The following is a 19,764-nucleotide window of genomic DNA, read 5'->3' as shown; positions in this document are numbered from 1 at the left end:
TCACCAGCAGAATAGTGAGTACAGCTCTGGAATATAATACAGGATATAACTCAGGATCAGTACAGGATAAGTAATGTAATGTAGGTACACAGTGACCTCACCAGCAGAATAGTGAGTGGAGCTCTGGAGTATAATACAGGATATAACTCAGGATCAGTACAGGATAAGTAATATAATGTATGTACACAGTGATCTCACCAGCAGAATAGTGAGTACAGCTCTGGAGTATAATACAGGATATAACTCAGGATCAGTACAGGATAAGTAATGTAATGTGTGTACACAGTGACCTCACCAGCAGAATAGTGAGTACAGCTCTGGGGTATAATACAGGATATAACTCAGGATCAGTACAGGATAAGTAATGTATGTACACAGTGACCTCACCAGCAGAATAGTGAGTACAGCTCTGGAGTATAATACAGGATATAACTCAGGATCAGTACAGGATAAGTAATGTAATGTATGTACACAGTGACCTCACCAGCAGAATAGTGAGTACAGCTCTGGGGTATAATACAGGATATAACTCAGGATCAGTACAGGATAAGTAATGTAATGTATGTACACAGTGACCTCACCAGCAGAATAGTGAGTGCAGCTCTGGAGTATAATACAGGATATAACTCAGGATCAGTACAGGATAAGTAATGTATGTACACAGTGATCTCACCAGCAGAATAGTGAGTACAGCTCTGGAGTATAATACAGAGTATAACTCAGGATCAGTACAGGATAAGTAATGTAATGTATGTACACAGTGACCTCAACAGCAGAATAGTGAGTACAGCTCTGGGGTATAATACAGGATATAACTCAGGATCAGTACAGGATAAGTAATGTAATGTATGTACACAGTGACCTCACCAGCAGAATAGTGAGTACAGCTCTGGGGTATAATACAGGATATAACTCAGGATCAGTACAGGATAAGTAATGTAATGTATGTACACAGTGACCTCACCAGCAGAATAGTGAGTGCAGCTCTGGAGTATAATACAGGATATAACTCAGGATCAGTACAGGATAAGTAATGTATGTACACAGTGATCTCACCAGCAGAATAGTGAGTACAGCTCTGGAGTATAATACAGGGTATAACTCAGGATCTGTACAGGATAAGTAATGTAATGTATGTACACAGTGACCTCACCAGCAGAATAGTGAGTACAGCTCTGGAGTATAATACAGGATATAACTCAGGATCAGTACAGGATAAGTAATGTAATGTATGTACACAGTGACCTCAACAGCAGAATAGTGAGTACAGCTCTGGAGTATAATACAGGATATAACTCAGGATCAGTACAGGATAAGTAATGTAATGTATGTACACAGTGACCTCACCAGCAGAATAGTGAGTACAGCTCTGGGGTATAATACAGGATATAACTCAGGATCAGTACAGGATAAGTAATGTAATGTATGTACACAGTGACCTCAACAGCAGAATAGTGAGTACAGCTCTGGGGTATAATACAGGATATAACTCAGGATCAGTACAGGATAAGTAATATAATGTATGTACACAGTGACCTCACCAGCAGAATAGTGAGTACAGCTCTGGGGTATAATACAGGATATAACTCAGGATCAGTACAGGATAAGTAATGTAATGTATGTACACAGTGACCTCACCAGCAGAATAGTGAGTACAGCTCTGGGGTATAATACAGGATATAACTCAGGATCAGTACAGGATAAGTAATGTAATGTATGTACACAGTGACCTCACCAGCAGAATAGTGAGTGCAGCTCTGGAGTATAATACAGGATATAACTCAGGATCAGTACAGGATAAGTAATGTATGTACACAGTGATCTCACCAGCAGAATAGTGAGTACAGCTCTGGAGTATAATACAGAGTATAACTCAGGATCAGTACAGGATAAGTAATGTAATGTATGTACACAGTGACCTCAACAGCAGAATAGTGAGTACAGCTCTGGGGTATAATACAGGATATAACTCAGGATCAGTACAGGATAAGTAATGTAATGTATGTACACAGTGACCTCACCAGCAGAATAGTGAGTACAGCTCTGGGGTATAATACAGGATATAACTCAGGATCAGTACAGGATAAGTAATGTAATGTATGTACACAGTGACCTCACCAGCAGAATAGTGAGTGCAGCTCTGGAGTATAATACAGGATATAACTCAGGATCAGTACAGGATAAGTAATGTATGTACACAGTGATCTCACCAGCAGAATAGTGAGTACAGCTCTGGAGTATAATACAGGGTATAACTCAGGATCTGTACAGGATAAGTAATGTAATGTATGTACACAGTGACCTCACCAGCAGAATAGTGAGTACAGCTCTGGAGTATAATACAGGATATAACTCAGGATCAGTACAGGATAAGTAATGTAATGTATGTACACAGTGACCTCAACAGCAGAATAGTGAGTACAGCTCTGGGGTATAATACAGGATATAACTCAGGATCAGTACAGGATAAGTAATGTATGTACACAGTGATCTCACCAGCAGAATAGTGAGTACAGCTCTGGAGTATAATACAGAGTATAACTCAGGATCAGTACAGGATAAGTAATGTAATGTATGTACACAGTGACCTCAACAGCAGAATAGTGAGTACAGCTCTGGGGTATAATACAGGATATAACTCAGGATCAGTACAGGATAAGTAATGTAATGTATGTACACAGTGACCTCACCAGCAGAATAGTGAGTACAGCTCTGGGGTATAATACAGGATATAACTCAGGATCAGTACAGGATAAGTAATGTAATGTATGTACACAGTGACCTCACCAGCAGAATAGTGAGTGCAGCTCTGGAGTATAATACAGGATATAACTCAGGATCAGTACAGGATAAGTAATGTATGTACACAGTGATCTCACCAGCAGAATAGTGAGTACAGCTCTGGAGTATAATACAGGGTATAACTCAGGATCTGTACAGGATAAGTAATGTAATGTATGTACACAGTGACCTCACCAGCAGAATAGTGAGTACAGCTCTGGAGTATAATACAGGATATAACTCAGGATCAGTACAGGATAAGTAATGTAATGTATGTACACAGTGACCTCAACAGCAGAATAGTGAGTACAGCTCTGGAGTATAATACAGGATATAACTCAGGATCAGTACAGGATAAGTAATGTAATGTATGTACACAGTGACCTCACCAGCAGAATAGTGAGTACAGCTCTGGGGTATAATACAGGATATAACTCAGGATCAGTACAGGATAAGTAATGTAATGTATGTACACAGTGACCTCAACAGCAGAATAGTGAGTACAGCTCTGGGGTATAATACAGGATATAACTCAGGATCAGTACAGGATAAGTAATATAATGTATGTACACAGTGACCTCACCAGCAGAATAGTGAGTACAGCTCTGGGGTATAATACAGGATATAACTCAGGATCAGTACAGGATAAGTAATGTAATGTATGTACACAGTGACCTCACCAGCAGAATAGTGAGTACAGCTCTGGGGTATAATACAGGATATTACTCAGGATCAGTACAGGATAAGTAATGTAATGTATGTACACAGTGACCTCACCAGCAGAATAGTGAGTGCAGCTCTGGGGTATAATACAGGATATAACTCAGGATCAGTACAGGATAAGTAATGTATGTACACAGTGATCTCACCAGCAGAATAGTGAGTACAGCTCTGGAGTATAATACAGAGTATAACTCAGGATCAGTACAGGATAAGTAATGTAATGTATGTACACAGTGACCTCAACAGCAGAATAGTGAGTACAGCTCTGGGGTATAATACAGGATATAACTCAGGATCAGTACAGGATAAGTAATGTAATGTATGTACACAGTGACCTCACCAGCAGAATAGTGAGTACAGCTCTGGGGTATAATACAGGATATAACTCAGGATCAGTACAGGATAAGTAATGTAATGTATGTACACAGTGACCTCACCAGCAGAATAGTGAGTGCAGCTCTGGAGTATAATACAGGATATAACTCAGGATCAGTACAGGATAAGTAATGTATGTACACAGTGATCTCACCAGCAGAATAGTGAGTACAGCTCTGGAGTATAATACAGGGTATAACTCAGGATCTGTACAGGATAAGTAATGTAATGTATGTACACAGTGACCTCACCAGCAGAATAGTGAGTACAGCTCTGGAGTATAATACAGGATATAACTCAGGATCAGTACAGGATAAGTAATGTAATGTATGTACACAGTGACCTCAACAGCAGAATAGTGAGTACAGCTCTGGGGTATAATACAGGATATAACTCAGGATCAGTACAGGATAAGTTTTCTTGGTTGGAAAAGGATGAAGTTTGGGGGCGAAACGTTGCTGTATATATATGGGGGAATAAACTTCTTCATACATTGGATTTGTTGAGTGCTGCTTCTTCCTTAGGGTTTGCTGGTTGATTCTGCATCAAAAGTTGGATCCGTGAAATGTGCACCCAGTGTGGATTATAAATCCTATTTTTGGACTATAAACCCTTTACACGGTGCTCCTCCATCTTCCTATTATTTTGGACTAAAGTTGACACTGTGTATGTGTGTGTGTATATATATATATATATTAGGGATCGACCGATTATCGGTATGGCCGATATTATCGGCCGATAATCACGATTTTGGGCATTATCGGTGATAATGCCGATAAGCCGATAATGCCCCGCCCCCCGCACCGCCCCCACCGCACCGCGACTGCACCCCCCCACCCCCCGACCCGCCTCACCGCGACCGCCACACCGACCCACCGCACCGCGTCGCACCCCCCACCGTAGTGCGGGGCGGTATACCTGTATGAACCCACGGTATGGATTTTTGCCCATACGGCTGTCCGGGCATGCTGGGAGTAGTAGTTTTGCAACAGCTGGAGGTACCCCTAGGCGCGGCGGGGGGAGCGATGGCGGTGATAGGTCTCAGGACCCCCGGACAGGCAGGGGGAGAGAAGCGGGCGGCGGTCTATGGCACCGCAAAAGCCACTGCAGTGCATTGATTTAAAGTGCCCGCTTTAAATCAATGATCTGCAGCGGTGTCGCAGGGGGATAAATAGCCGATAACTTATACCGGAATATCCTCCACCGATTATCGGTATCGGCCCTAAAAAAATGATATCTGTCGATCCCTAATATATATATAGTAATATGTACAAATATGGACGGTAGAACAAGGTGTCCTTGTCACAGTCTCTTATTCAGGACCTTCCTAATGAGAACCGTACCGGTGTGAATTGGACTTTGGTTCTGTGTATCTGACTTTGGACATTGTTTCTTCCCCCATATACAGTGGGCCCCACTATTTCTGGAACCCCGGATGACGGAGCTAATGAAGATGTCATCGTCATTGTTAACAACCCATTGTCGCTCATCTGTGAAGCTCTGGGATTTCCGATACCTACTGTCACCTGGCTGAAAAATGGCCAAGCGTTCCGAGAGTCGGACAACGTCAAAATGATTCCTGGTAAACAATGCAATAAAATGTATCCATTCAATTCTGTATCCATGTGTGATAGAAGGGGACCAGGCACCCCCCATTCTCAGCCATGATGGGGGTCTCGGTGGTCAGACAACTGCTTTGTTTTCTCCAGGGGGTCACGGTCTGCAAATTCTGAACGCTCAGGAAGAAGATGCCGGTCAGTACAGATGCCTGGTAACCAATGAGATTGGAGAAGCCGTCCGGAATTATGAAGTTAAAGTTTTCAGTGAGTTTTTCCATTACTTGTAGATAAATAACATTAGGGGGACGTTCACATGAAGCAGATTTGGCCAGTTCTGCACATCTGAATGTTGTTAGCAGCAAACGCATAGTTTTCTACAAGCCTCGTTCCATTTCTGCAAATGGTCTCATCAGTCTTCCTGAAATACGCTGCGCATTTGGTACGTCTGACCCTACCGTAATGGCGCTCTTTTGTTAATGTACCAGTACTGTACCCCCATAGACAATGCATGAGTGCGTGCAGACCCAACACTGTCCAGCAGGAGGGGCAGTTTTGGAGATCATGGAGGTTCCCAGAGGTCGGACCTCCCGGCATGCCCAAACAGCCTGAATGAGTTCAATACAAATTGTGGACTCCTAGCTTGTGCAATACTACAACTCCCAGCATGCCCACAAAACTACAACTCACAGCATGCCGGGACAGCCTAGACACCATTACAAACTGTCGACCTCCCAGCTGTTGCAACACTACAACTCCCAGCATGCCCACAGAACTACAATTCCCAGCATGCCGGGACAGCCTAGACAGCATTACAAACTGTCGACCTCCCAGCTGTTGCAACACTACAACTCCCAGCATGCCCATAAAGCCTAGACCAGGGCTTTCCAAACTGTGGACCAAGTAAGATGCCTCCAGCTGTTGCAAAACGACAACTCCCAGCATACCCATAAAGCCTAGACCAGGGTTTTCCAAACTGTGGACCAAGCAAGGTGCCTCCAGCTGTTGCAAAACTACAACTCCCAGCATGCCCGGACAGCCGTTGGCTGTCCGGGCATGCTAGGAGTTGTAGATTTGCAATAGCTGGAGGCACCCTGGTTGGGAAACACTTCTTTATACCTTTGCGCCTTTACTTTTATACCGTTATACTGTTGCAGTTTGTCACCACCTGTTTTTCAGCCATTGCACGGTAACCTTTAATATTTCCATTCAATGATCGGATGCAGAGATAGGATGGCACCTAGGGCTTAATTTATAGGTTCTAGGCAATGTCACCTGCTTTATTGTAATGGCTTAACTTCTTTCCTTAGTTCCTCCTCTAATCACGAGGGATTCCGGCGAGAATCATGGCGCCAAAGAAGTGAAGACAAAGGCGAACAGCACTTTAACCCTTCAGTGTGAATCTCAGGCGGTGCCTAAACCCACGGTGCACTGGTACAAAGACGGTCAGGTCAGACATCTACTAACCACGTATTTTGCCACATCTGAGCGATGCCATGTAGATTTAGTACTGAACAGCTAAGGTGTTTTTACTTTCAGCTTCTGGACAGCTATGGCACGATGCAGATCCTAGGTGATGGACGTGTGCTCCAGATCCAGCCTGTCCGCGTGTCCGACTCCGGCCGCTATACCTGTGTCGCCACAAATGTCGCGGGAGAAGATGAGAGAGAATTTCAAGTCAACGTTCAGGGTAAGTGTCTGATCATCGAGGTCCCCAGAAAAGGGCGTATCTTCGACACTGGGGCCTAATTACATTACATTATCTCGCTGGGGCCTCCATTATGTCAGAAGAATAAGCTTAAAGGGGTACTCTGGTGGAAAACTTTTTTTTTTTTTATCAACTGGTGCCAGAAAGTTAAACAGATCTGTAAATTACTTCTATTAAAAAATCTTAATCCTTCCAGTACTTATTAGCTGCTGAATACTACAGAGGAAATTATTTTCTTTTTGGAACACAAAGCTCTCTGCTGACATCATGACCACAGTGCTCTCTGCTGACATCTCTGTCCATTTTAGGAACTGTCCAGAGTAGGAGAAAATCCCCATAGAAAACATATGCTGCTCTGGACAGTTTCTAAAATGGACAGAGGTGTCAGCAGGGAGCTCTGTGGTCATGATGTCAGCAGAGAGCTCTGTGTTCCAAAAAGAAAATAATTTCCTCTGTAGTATTCAGCAGCTTATAAGTACTGGAAGGATGAAGATTTTTTAATAGAAGTAATTTACAAATCTGTTTAACTTTCTGGCACCAGTTGATTAAAAAAAAAAAAAGTTTTCCACCAGAGTACCCCTTTAAGTAAAAAACAACTTATTCCCTCTCCGCAGGATAAGTGTCTGATCACCGAGGTCCCCAGAACTGACAGGGCATATCTCCGACTCTGGGGCCTAATTATGTCGGAGACATTATCTCGCTGGGGCCTCCATTATGTCAGAAGAATAATCTTAAAGGGATAATCCACCCCTAGACATCTTTGGATAGGGGATAAGATGGATAGGGGATAAGATGTCTGATTGCGGGGGGCCCGCCATTGGGGACCCCCGTGATCTTGACTGCAGCACCCCCCTGTCATCACTGCACAGAGCAAACTCCTCTGTGCGTAGTTACAGGCGATACAGGGTCTAGAGCATCGTGACATTACGGCTCCACCCCCTCATGTTGCCACGGCCCGCCCCCTTAATGCAAGTCTATGGGAGGGGCCACCACGCCCTCTCCCATAGACTTGTATTGAGGGGGTGGAACGTGACATCACAAGGGGCAGGAGCTGTATCGTCACGATGCTCTAGCCCCTGTATCGCCTGTAATTACGCACAGAGGAGTTTACTCTGTGCAGTGATGACAGGGGGGTGCTGCAGCCAAGATCACAGGGGTCCCCAATGGCGGGCCCCCCGCAATCAGACATCTTATCCCCTATCCGTTGTCTTAACACTGTAGTATAGTATATTACCTCTCATTTTATTGGTAGAAATGTACCACAGCCGGTCGGAACAAGCATAGCTGCAGTGTAAAGTATGAAGTAACAGGGCAGCAGCTTGAGATGTAACAAGAGGTTGATTTCGGGCTAATTTTTATGTCTGGTTTAATTTATTCTTTTTATATGTTTTTCAGTCCCCCCAATATTTCACAGGCCCGGGGGCTCCAGTGCTGCATTGGAGCTGGCCCTCCGAGAGGATGAGGAGGAGGAGCTGACAGAGCACAGGGAGGTCGTGGCCTCCAATCCCGTCTCTTTATACTGTGATACTAACGCCATCCCACCCCCCACCCTGACCTGGTACAAGGATGGGAAGCCGGTCTCTGAATCCGAGGGGACGCTGGTGCTTCTGGGTAAGAGGGGCTCTTTATAGCAGTGTTTCCCATCCAGTGGGCCTCCAGCTGTTGCAAAACTACAACTTCCTGCATGCCCGGGCATGCAGGGAGTTGTACTTTTGCAACAGCTGGAGGCACACTGGTACGGAAACACTCCTCTCAACAGCAGTTTATAATGATGGCAAAGCTTAAAGGGGTTATCCAGGAAGAAACTTTTTTTTTTTTTATCAACTGGCTCCAGAAAGTTTAACAGATTCGTAAGTTACTTCTATAAAAAAAAAATCATAATCCTTCCAATAATTATCAGCTGCTGAAGTTGAGTTCTTGTCTGTCTGGCAACAGTGCTCTCTGCTGACATCTCTGTCTGACTCAGGAACTGCACAGAGTAGAAGAGTTCCCGAGACACGTGTCATCAGAGAGCACTTAGACAGAAAAGAACAACTCAACTTCAGCAGCTCATAAGTACTGAAAGGATTAAGATATTTTAATAAAAGTAATTTACAAATCTGTTTAACTTTCTGGAGCCAGTTGATATATATATATAGTTTTTTTTCCTGGATAACCCCTTTAAGAATGGACACAAAGAGCATCTCTCGCACTGTCCTGCATTACACAGACAACCCATTCATGTATATGAGCGCTGTGTAATACTCAGTTTTTCCTGTGGTGGCGCTGTAGGGAAATTGAATAGTTACTGCAAGCTTCCCCTCCTATTGGGGTCCCAGAAGGAGAACACCCTGTGATAAGTTTATTGCCAGGAGACCCTTATACCAAGTAGGGAGATGCATTCAGCCTGTGCGTCACTTTTTCTTCATGGGCGTTGTGTACCATATGTAAATATTATACCGTATACCGTTGTACCGTATACAAATTTAAGATACACCACCAGGAGGACATGAAGGGATACAAAGCCTAAAAATGTTGGTCTTGAGTACACCCCCTTAATAACCCCAAAACTCAGTGGCTTCTCATGTCTGACAGTTCACAGGTTGCTGATGAAGGGCCCAGAAACGCTCAAAAATACGTCCGGCATTTCATAAATCTGTTGTCTTATCCTCCACTGCTGTTACATTGGATCTTAGCAGCACCCATCTTGTCCCTTGGGAGTTTGGAGATATTCTTGACAGTACAGGCAGACTGGTTTCTATGGACATGCCACCTGACAACCCTATTGAAAAGTTACGCTGCTCAGTCCTAATTTAGAATTTTATGACTCCTTGGAAAAAAAATCTCTACAATATTTTTTTTTTCTAACAACATAATCTGAAATGTATTTTATATCTAAATAGAAAAAATATGCAAAAATATATAAAATATCTGAAAAATGCGTTTCATCTCTAGATTTAAAAGAAAAAAATCCAAAAATATATTTATATACGGTAATCTGAAACATTAATAAAAAATTAAAAAATCTGAAAAATTTATTTATTTTTTGATTAAATAAATTAAAATAAAAAATATATTAAAAAAATCGAAAAAATGTATCTAGGATAAAATACATGAAGAATCTGTAAACTGTATTTCATCTCTAGATTAAAAAAAAATTATCTAAAAATGTATAAAAAGAAACTGAAAAATGTATTTCATCTCTCTAGATGAATTTTTTCTAGAAATATCTGGAAAATCTGAAAAATGTAATAGTTCCTCAAAAAAAAAAAAAAAAAAAAAAATATATATATATATATAAAAAATGAAATATGTATTTAATCTCTAGATGAAAAAAAAATATATAAAAAAAATTAAATTGTGTTTTTTTTTTTTTTTTTTCCACATTTGGTGACACCTTCCCTTTAATTTGCAATGTTCTATTGTTTTTAGATGGGCGCATCCTTCAGATCCCTGTCTCACACGCAGAGCATGCTGGGAAATACACATGTGAGGCAACAAATGAAGCCGGAGAGGACAGATTGCATTACCAGCTTGTGGTTCTGAGTGAGTGAAATACAAATCTCCTAATTCTCAGAATTAAAAGGTTGTCAAGGATTAACAAAAGGCAGCTTTTTTCTTGAAAAACAGCGCCACTTCTGACCACAGGTTTTGTCTGGTATTGCAGCTCGGCTCCATTGAAGTGAATGGGACTGAGCTGCAGTACTAGACGCAACCTGTGGACAAGAGCGGCGCTGTTGCTGTGAATAAAAGAGGCAGCATTTTCCTAATCCTGGACAAACCTCTTTGCTGTTTGTCACTGTTCATATTGTTGTAATGAGGATGATGGATGCAGCAGCCATCAGGTTAACTTGTTCATGTCCATGGGTCCTCATTGCCTGTGTCATTACTCCTCCAGCTCCACCTTTGATGCTCGGAGAGGTGGACGGGCTCATACAGGAGGTCTCCGTTATTTACAACCAAACGGCCGAATTACACTGCGACGCTACAGGCGTTCCCCCACCAACCATCACATGGCTGAGGAACGGGCTGACACTGACCACCGCTAACCAGTATGAAGTCCTGGAGGAGGGGCGAAGGCTGCAGGTAACACCATAGTACAGGCCGAGGGATAAAGGTATAACTGTAGGAGGTTGTGGAGCTCAATGATGTCATATAAGGGGCGGGGCTGTGATCACATGTCATTATATTACTATATTATATCAGTGATGTCATATAAGGGGCGGGGCTGTGATCACATGTCATTATATTACTATATATTATATCAGTGATGTCATACAGGGGGCGGGCTGTGATCACATGTCATTATATTACTATTATATCAGTGATGTCATACAGAGGGCGGGGCTGTGATCACATGTCATTATATTACTATATTATATCAGTGATGTCATATGGGGGGGCAGGGCTGTGATTACATGTCATTATATTACTATATATTATATCAGGGATGTCATACAGGGGGCGGGGCTGTGATCACATGTCATTATATTACTATATATTATATCAGTGATGTCATATAAGGGGCGGGGCTGTGATTACATGTCATTATATTACTATATATTATATCAGTGATGTCATACAGGGGGCGGGCTGTGATCACATGTCATTATATTACTATTATATCAGTGATGTCATACAGAGGGCGGGGCTGTGATCACATGTCATTATATTACTATATATTATATCAGTGATGTCATATGGGGGGCAGGGCTGTGATTACATGTCATTATATTACTATATATTATATCAGTGATGTCATACAGAGGGCGGGGCTGTGATCACATGTCATTATATTACTATATTATATCAGTGATGTCATATGGGGGGGCAGGGCTGTGGTCACATGTCATTATATTACTATTATATCAGTGATGTCATACAGAGGGCGGGGCTGTGATCACATGTCATTATATTACTATATTATATCAGTGATGTCATACAGGAGGCGGGGCTGTGATCACATGTCATTATATTACTATATTATATCAGTGATGTCATACTGGGGGCGGGGCTGTGATCACATGTCATTATATTACTATTACATTATATCAGTGATGTCATACAAGGGGCGGGGCTGTGATCACATGTCATTATCATATTATATCAGTGATGTCATACAGGAGGTGGGGCTGTGATCACGTGATTATATTATTATTATATTATATCAGTGATGTCATACAGGGGGCGGGGCTGTGATCACATGTCATTATATTACTATTATATTATATCAGTGATGTCATACAGGGGGTGGGGCTGTGATCACATGTCATTATATTACTATTATATTATATCAGTGATGTCATACAGGGGGCGTGGCTGTGATCACATGTCATTATATTACTATTATATTATATCAGTGATGTCATACAGGGGGCAGGGCTGTGATCACATGTCATTATATTACTATATATTATATCAGTGATGTCATATGGGGGGCAGGGCTGTGATCACATGTCATTATATTACTATTATATCAGTGATGTTATACAGGAGGCGGGGCTGTGATCACATGTCATTATATTACTGTACTATTATATTATATCAGTGATGTCATACAAGGGGCGGGGCTGTGATCACATGTCATTATCATATTATATCAGTGATGTCATACAGGAGGTGGGGCTGTGATCACGTGATTATATTATTATTATATTATATCAGTGATGTCATACAGGGGGCGGGGCTGTAATCACATGTCATTATATTACTGTACTATTATATTATATCAGTGATGTCATACAGGGAGCGGGGCTGTGATCACATGTCATTATATTACTATTATATTATATCAGTGATGTCATACAGGGGGCGGTACTGTGATCACATGTCATTATATTACTATATTATATCAGTGATGTCATACAGGGGGCGGGGCTGTGATCACATGTCATTATATTACTATTATATTATATCAGTGATGTCATACAGGGGGTGGGGCTGTGTTCACATGTCATTATATTACTATTATATTATATCAGTGATGTCATACAGGGGGCGGTGCTGTGATCACATGTCATTACATTGTTATCATATTATATAACTGATGTCATACAGGGGGCGGAGCTCTCAGTAATATCACGCTACATTGAAATCATATTGCGCTATACATCCAGTTGGTGATATTCACCGCTGCCGTATTTTCTGTCCTCAGATCCACTCGGTGCGGGTGACTGATATAGACAGCTACGTGTGTGTGGCGGAGAATCCGGCCGGCTTTGCAGAGAGACTCTTCACCCTGATGGTTCATGGTGAGAGCAGCGCTGCGGGAATGTAATGTTCTGTGACCGTGCAAATCTGTAGATGGGAGGCCCTGACTGGTCCCTGCTCTCCAGCAGCGCATTGGTTGCACCTACTTTGCTGGACTAAGTTCCATTGACTGCGTTGCATTAAAGTTAGAAATTAGGTAGATGGATACTGCATATTAAAGGGGTACTCCAGAGGGGAAAAATGGGTTTATCCACAGTGTCAGAAAGTTATACAGATTTGTAAATGACTTCTATTTAAAATTCTCCAGACTTCCAGTACTTATCAGCTGCTGTATGTCCTGGAGGAGTCATGTAGTCTTTCCAGTACTGATCAGCTGCTGTATGTCCTGGAGGAGTCATGTAGTCTTTCCAGTACTTATCAGCTGCTGTATGTCCTGGAGGAGTCATGTAGTCTTTCCAGTACTGATCAGCTGCTGTATGTCCTGGAGGAGTCATGTAGTCTTTCCAGTACTTATCAGCTGCTGTATGTCCTGGAGGAGTCATGTAGTCTTTCCAGTACTTATCAGCTGCTGTATGTCCTGGAGGAAGTCATGTTGTCTTTCCAGTACTTATCAGCTGCTGTATGTCCTGGAGGAGTCATGTAGTCTCTTCCCAATACTTATCAGCTGCTGTACGTCCTGGAGGAAGTCATGTAGTCTTCCAGTACTGATCAGCTGCTGTATGTCCTGGAGGAGTCATGTAGTCTGTCCAGTACTTATCAGCTGCTGTATGTCCTGGAGGAAGTCATGTAGTCTTTCCAGTACTTATCAGCTGCTGTATGTCCTGGAGGAAGTCATGTTGTCTTTCCAGTACTTATCAGCTGCTGTATGTCCTGGAGGAGTCATGTAGTCTTTATAGTACTTATCAGCTGCTGTATGTCCTGGAGGAAGTCATGTAGTCTGTATAGTACTTATCAGCTGCTGTATGTCCTGGAGGAGTCATGTAGTCTTTCCAGTACTTATCAGCTGCTGTATGTCCTGGAGGAGTCATGTAGCCTTTATAGTACTTATCAGCTGCTGTATGTCCTGGAGGAAGTCATGTAGTCTTTCCAATACTGATCAGCTGCTGTATTCCCCGGAGGGAGTCATGTAGTCTGTATAGTACTTATCAGCTGCTGTATGTCCTGGAGGAGTCATGTAGGCTGTATAGTACTTATCAGCTGCTGTATGCCCTGGAGGGAGTCATGTAGTCTTTATAGTACTTATCAGCTGCTGTATGTCCTGAAGGAAGTCATGTAGTCTTTATAGTACTTATCAGCTGCTGTATGTCCTGGGGGAAGTCATGTAGTCTTACCAGTCTGACCACAGTGCTCTCTGCTGAAACCTCTGTCCATGTCAGGAACTGTCCCCATAGAAAGCCTCTCCTGCTCTGGACAATTCCTGACACTGACAGAGGTGACAGCAGAGAGCACTGTGGTCAGACCGGAAAAAAACTACACAACTTCCTGTGGAGCATACAGCAGCTCATAAGTACTGAAAGGATTAAGATTTTACAGATCTGTATAACTTTCCGCCACCAGTTGATTTGAAATTTTTTTTTCTTGTTCCGAGTCCCCCTTTAAGGTCATGGAAATTCAATGGAATTCATACAAAACAGAGATAAATATCAGAAAATTAACCTTCAGACCTGTAAACCATTGTATAATGTAGTGTTTTACCACCAGCGCGCCTTCAGCTGTTGCAAAACTACAACTCCCAGTATGCACAGACAGTCTAAACTAGGGGTCTCCAAATGTGGCCCTTCAGCTGTTTCAAAACTACAACTCCCAGCATGCCCGGACAGCCAACGGCTGTCCGGGCATGCTGGGAGTTGTAGTTTTGCAACAGCTGGAGGCACCCTGGTTGGTAAACACTAGTATAATGGCTCAGTATGGATGACGCTACGTCTGGGTATAATAACTTTGACATATTTTTTTTTGTCCGCTTTTCTTTTAGTTCCCCCCAGAATACTTGGAGCGTGGAGTGAAAACGCCAGCGCGGTCCTGCACGGCGCCATCTCCCTGGTGTGTGACGTGCTGTCTCATCCCTCCCCGGAGGTGACCTGGTACAAGGACGGGCAGATCCTCCAGCCTGGTAAAGGATTCCTCATCATGCCTGGTAATTAACACATTACATGCTGGATCCCCATAGGCGCCCACCCCTCCATTCATTCCGATAGGTCACCATATATTCCGGATTTGGTTTAGATACAAAATGAAAAGAACAAGTAAATAATATTAGGATTTCTTTGACAATTCTAATTTTTTATGCTTTATGAACAATAAAGGGGGTTATCCAGGATCAGAAAAATTCAGCACCACCCCTGACCTCGAGTTGTGTGTGGTATTGCAGCTCAGTTCCATTGACGTTGTAATACCACACATAACCTTAGGACAGGGGTGGCGCTGTTTTTGGAAGAAATTAGCTGTTTTTCTATTCCTAAGTAACCCCTTTAATGTATATCTTTTTCTTTAAAAAATTTCAAAAATCAAACATTTTGATCTGATTGTCAGACCCCGACAGATTGCTAGATTGAGCGGAGAGAGAAGCGCATGACTAGGCTCTTCTCTCCCCGCTCTCTGTGCCAGTGACCGAGACTTCCCATAGACTTACATTGTAATCTTGTCTTGGTCTTTGAGTCAGGAGAAAAAGTAATTAGCGCAATGCCTGTTTTCACGCTTGTTCTAGCGAACGGTCAGGGTCCGAACACTCAGACCCAGACTGATCAAAACTTTTTATGTCTCTAGGACATTTCAAAAATGTTTAAAGCAACAGATTACATATTAGAAACAGCGCCACCCCTATCCCTAGGTTGTGTGGGGTATTACAACTTCAATGAAAATGAGATGCAATACTACATACAACCTGAGGATAGGTGTGGCGCTGTTTGTTTCTTTGTTTGTCTGTTTGTTTTTTTGTTTGTTTTTTACCCTTGACAACCTCATAAAGCATAAAGAATTAGAATTGTTTAAAAAAAGCCATGTCTGTAGAACAGGGTTTCCTAACCATGGTGCCTCCAGCTGTTGAAAACCCACCAGCATACCTGGAGAATGAAAGGAAAATCTCCAGACTCTCCGCCAAGATCCAATGCAACTGCAGTGGAGTATAAAACAAGAGATTTATTAAATATACAATGCGTTGGGTCCTTTGATTGGAGTTATGGGGGGTCTTTTTGATTGGGTCTAGAGATGAGCGAACTTACAGTAAATTTGATTAGTCACGAACTTCTCGGCTCGGCAGTTGATGACTTATCCTGCATAAATTAGTTCAGCTTTCAGGTGCTCCGGTGGGCTGGAAAAGGTGGATACAGTCCTAGGAGACTCTTTCCTAGGACTGTATCCACCTTTTCCAGCCCACCGGAGCACCGGAAAGCTGAACTAATTTATGCAGGAAAAGTCATCAACTGCCGAGCCGAGAAGTTCGTGACGAATCAAATTTACTGTAAGTTCGCTCATCTCTAATTGGGTCCTTTTGATTGGAGCTATGGGGGGTCTTTTTTATTGGGTCCTTTTGATTGGTGTTATTGGGGGGTCCTTTTGATTGGTGTTATTGGGGGGTCCTTTTGATTGTAGTTATGGGGGTCCTCTGATTGGAGTTATGGGGAAGTCCTTTTGATTGGAGTTATGGGGGTCCCCTGATTGGATTTATGGGGGTCCCCTGATTGGAGTTATGGGGGGTCCTCTGATTGAAGTTATGGGGGGTCCTCTGATTGGAGTTATGGGGGGTCCTCTGATTGGAGTTATGGGGGGGGTCCTTTGATTGGAGTTATGGGGGGTCCTTTTGATTGGAGTTATGGGGGGTCCTTTGATTGGAGTTCTGGGGGTCCTCTGATTGGAGTTATGGGGGGTCCTTTGATTGGAGTTCTGGGGATCCTCTGATTGGAGTTATGGGAGTCCTTTTGATTGGAGTTATGGGGGTCCTTTGATTGGAGTTATGGGGGTCCTCTGGAGTTATGGGGGGGTCCTCTGGAGTTATGGGGGTCCTTTTGATTGGAGTTATGGGGGTCCCCTTTTTGGAGTTCTGGGCATCCTCTGATTGGAGTTCTGGGCGTCCTCTGATTGGAGTTATGGGGGGTCCTCTGATTGGAGTTATGGGCGTCCTCTGATTGGAGTTCTGGGCGTCCTCTGATTGGAGTTATGGGGGGTCCTCTGATTGGAGTTCTGGGCGTCCTCTGATTGGAGTTATGGGGGGTCCTCTGATTGGAGTTCTGGGCGTCCTCTGATTGGAGTTCTGGGCGTCCTCTGATTGGAGTTATGGGGGGTCCTTTTGTTTGGCGATATGGGGGGTCCTCTGATTGGAGTTCTGGGCGTCCTCTGATTGGAGTTATGGGGGGTCCTCTGATTGGAGTTATGGGGGGTCCTCTGATTGGAGTTATGGGGGGTCCTTGTATTGAAGATCCCTCCACCTTTCTTCCTTTCTCCTATATAAGCCATAGTGGACAGCTGGGCCAATATGTTGCTGTTGTCCTGGAGGGCCATGTGTGTCCATACATGACGGCCCCATAAAGGAGCCATGAGCCTGTATATCCATGTATACACTGTCCTTCTGCCCCATTCCACTCCTTAGTCTCCTGTATCCCAGCCATGTATCGTTTTTGTCACCTCGTCCATCTTGTCGTAGTCACAGTAGCCAGATATTGATCTTCTGTTTCATTCTTCAGGGGGCCAGGTCTTACAGATCGGTCGAGTTCAGCTGTCCCACCAGGGAACGTATATGTGTAAAGTGCAAAATCCAGCCGGATCTGCTGAAAAAACGATACAACTCACCGTGTATGGTAAGTAGACACCAGAGCGCCATTGGCTTAGATACCCACCAGCATAGCGATGGATCTGCTCAGATTTTATGTGTTTCCCAACCAGAATGCCTCGTGCTGTTGCAAAACTACAACTCCCAGCATGCCCGGACAGCTAACGGCCGTCCGGGAATGGTGGGAGTTGTAGTTTTGAAACAGCTGAAGGGCCAAAGATTGGACATCTCAGCCTTAGGGCAATGTTTCCCAATCAGGATGCCTTCAGCTGTTGCAAAACTACAACTCCCAGCATGCCCGGACAGCAGCATGCTGGGAGTTGTAGTTTTGCAACGGCTGGAGGCACCCTGGTTGGGAAAAAAATGCCTCAAGACATAGGGGACCAAGGTGAGGTTAAAGGGGTTATCCAGGAAAAACCTTTTTTTTATATATCAACTGGCTTCAGAAAGTTAAACAGATTTGTAAATTACTTCTATTAAAAAATATTAATCCTTTCAGTACTTATGAGCTTCTGAAGTTAAGGTTGTTGTTTTCTGTCTAAGTCCTCTCTGATGACACCTGTCTCGGGAACCGCCCAGTGTAGAAGCAAATCCCCATAGCAAACCTCTTCTAAACTGGCGGGTTCCCGAGACGGGTGTCACCAGAGAGCACAGAAAAGAACAACCTTAACTTCAGAAGCTCATAAGTACTGAAAGGATTAAGATTTTTTAATAGAAGTAATTTACAAATCTGTTTATCTTTTTGGAGCCAGTTGATATATAAAAAAAAAGTTTTTTCCTGGATAACCCCTTTAACCCCTTCTTCAAGTGTCTAACCCATTCGCAAGGTTGTTGCGATTTGTATACCATGACACTGATCTGATAACGTGTAAATTCGTTACAATATCCAGCCCCGCCGAGTATTAAGGAACCACCACCCGGGACCAAGGAAACCACCCTTCGTCTTGGAGGCACCTTAACATTGCTGTGTGAGCCTGACGCTGCGCCGGAGTCCACTGTCACATGGTATAAGAACGGACAAGCACTCATCGGGAGCAACAGCGTCTCCATCCACAACGGCGGTCAGAGACTGGAGATCCGGGACGTGCAGGTGAGGCCTTCAATGGGGTCATATGTGGATCTGTTGTGCCGTCCGGCATTTCTATAGGAAGAGTAGTGGCGCATGCAGTGCCAAATCCGACGGAACTACACAAATCCGACAGAACTTTATTTATTTTCCAGGCATCAGATAAGGGACTTTACACCTGTAAGATGACCAACATGGCCGGAGAAGCCGAGCTGAGCTACACGGTGATCATACAAGGTGAGTGAGTACAATGTATCCCATCTGGGAGATGTCGCCACTCAGGCCTGGTGCAAGGATTTTTGCCATCCTAGGCGAAAGCCAATTTTACCTCCCTTGACCCCGCCCACTGGCTCATCCCAATGTATGGAGGCGCGCATGATGTTGGACGGATCTGACCTTAGTGATCGCCCCTGTCTGCCTCAGAAATGGCGCTGCGCTCCTCGGGCAGGCTGAAAAATGACTATTATAGTACGGGTGGGAGGGTAGCGTCGCGGGGCTTTAGCTGGATGGGCAGGTGATAAGGCCCCCTCTGATGTGTCTGATTCTTCTCCTGTGTGCAGTGCCGGCATCCATCACTCATCCACAGAATGAAACCATCCAGCTG

At 43.6% G+C, this 19,764-nt stretch overlaps 1 protein-coding gene across 1 annotated transcript in view; it reads left to right on the top strand.

Moving 5' to 3' along the window:
* The window catches only part of HMCN2 (hemicentin 2), a gene marked incomplete in the record, with an annotated part of 213,000 nt that overhangs the window by 143,051 nt on the left and 50,185 nt on the right, over window positions 1–19,764 (top strand). Inside the window, 13 exon segments of the mRNA XM_056539579.1 lie at window positions 5,288–5,461; window positions 5,589–5,702; window positions 6,746–6,885; window positions 6,975–7,125; window positions 8,539–8,754; window positions 10,555–10,668; window positions 11,021–11,208; window positions 13,277–13,373; window positions 15,305–15,466; window positions 18,009–18,122; window positions 18,985–19,184; window positions 19,316–19,397; window positions 19,721–19,764. The exon segment at window positions 19,721–19,764 is cut by the window's right edge and continues 88 nt beyond it. Coding sequence (XP_056395554.1) covers window positions 5,288–5,461; window positions 5,589–5,702; window positions 6,746–6,885; window positions 6,975–7,125; window positions 8,539–8,754; window positions 10,555–10,668; window positions 11,021–11,208; window positions 13,277–13,373; window positions 15,305–15,466; window positions 18,009–18,122; window positions 18,985–19,184; window positions 19,316–19,397; window positions 19,721–19,764 — 1,796 coding nt within the window.

This window comes from Hyla sarda, chromosome 9 (assembly GCF_029499605.1).
Source record: "Hyla sarda isolate aHylSar1 chromosome 9, aHylSar1.hap1, whole genome shotgun sequence".
In the NCBI taxonomy this organism is placed as follows: domain Eukaryota; kingdom Metazoa; phylum Chordata; class Amphibia; order Anura; family Hylidae; genus Hyla; species Hyla sarda.
This window is presented reverse-complemented; position numbering and strand designations above follow the sequence as displayed.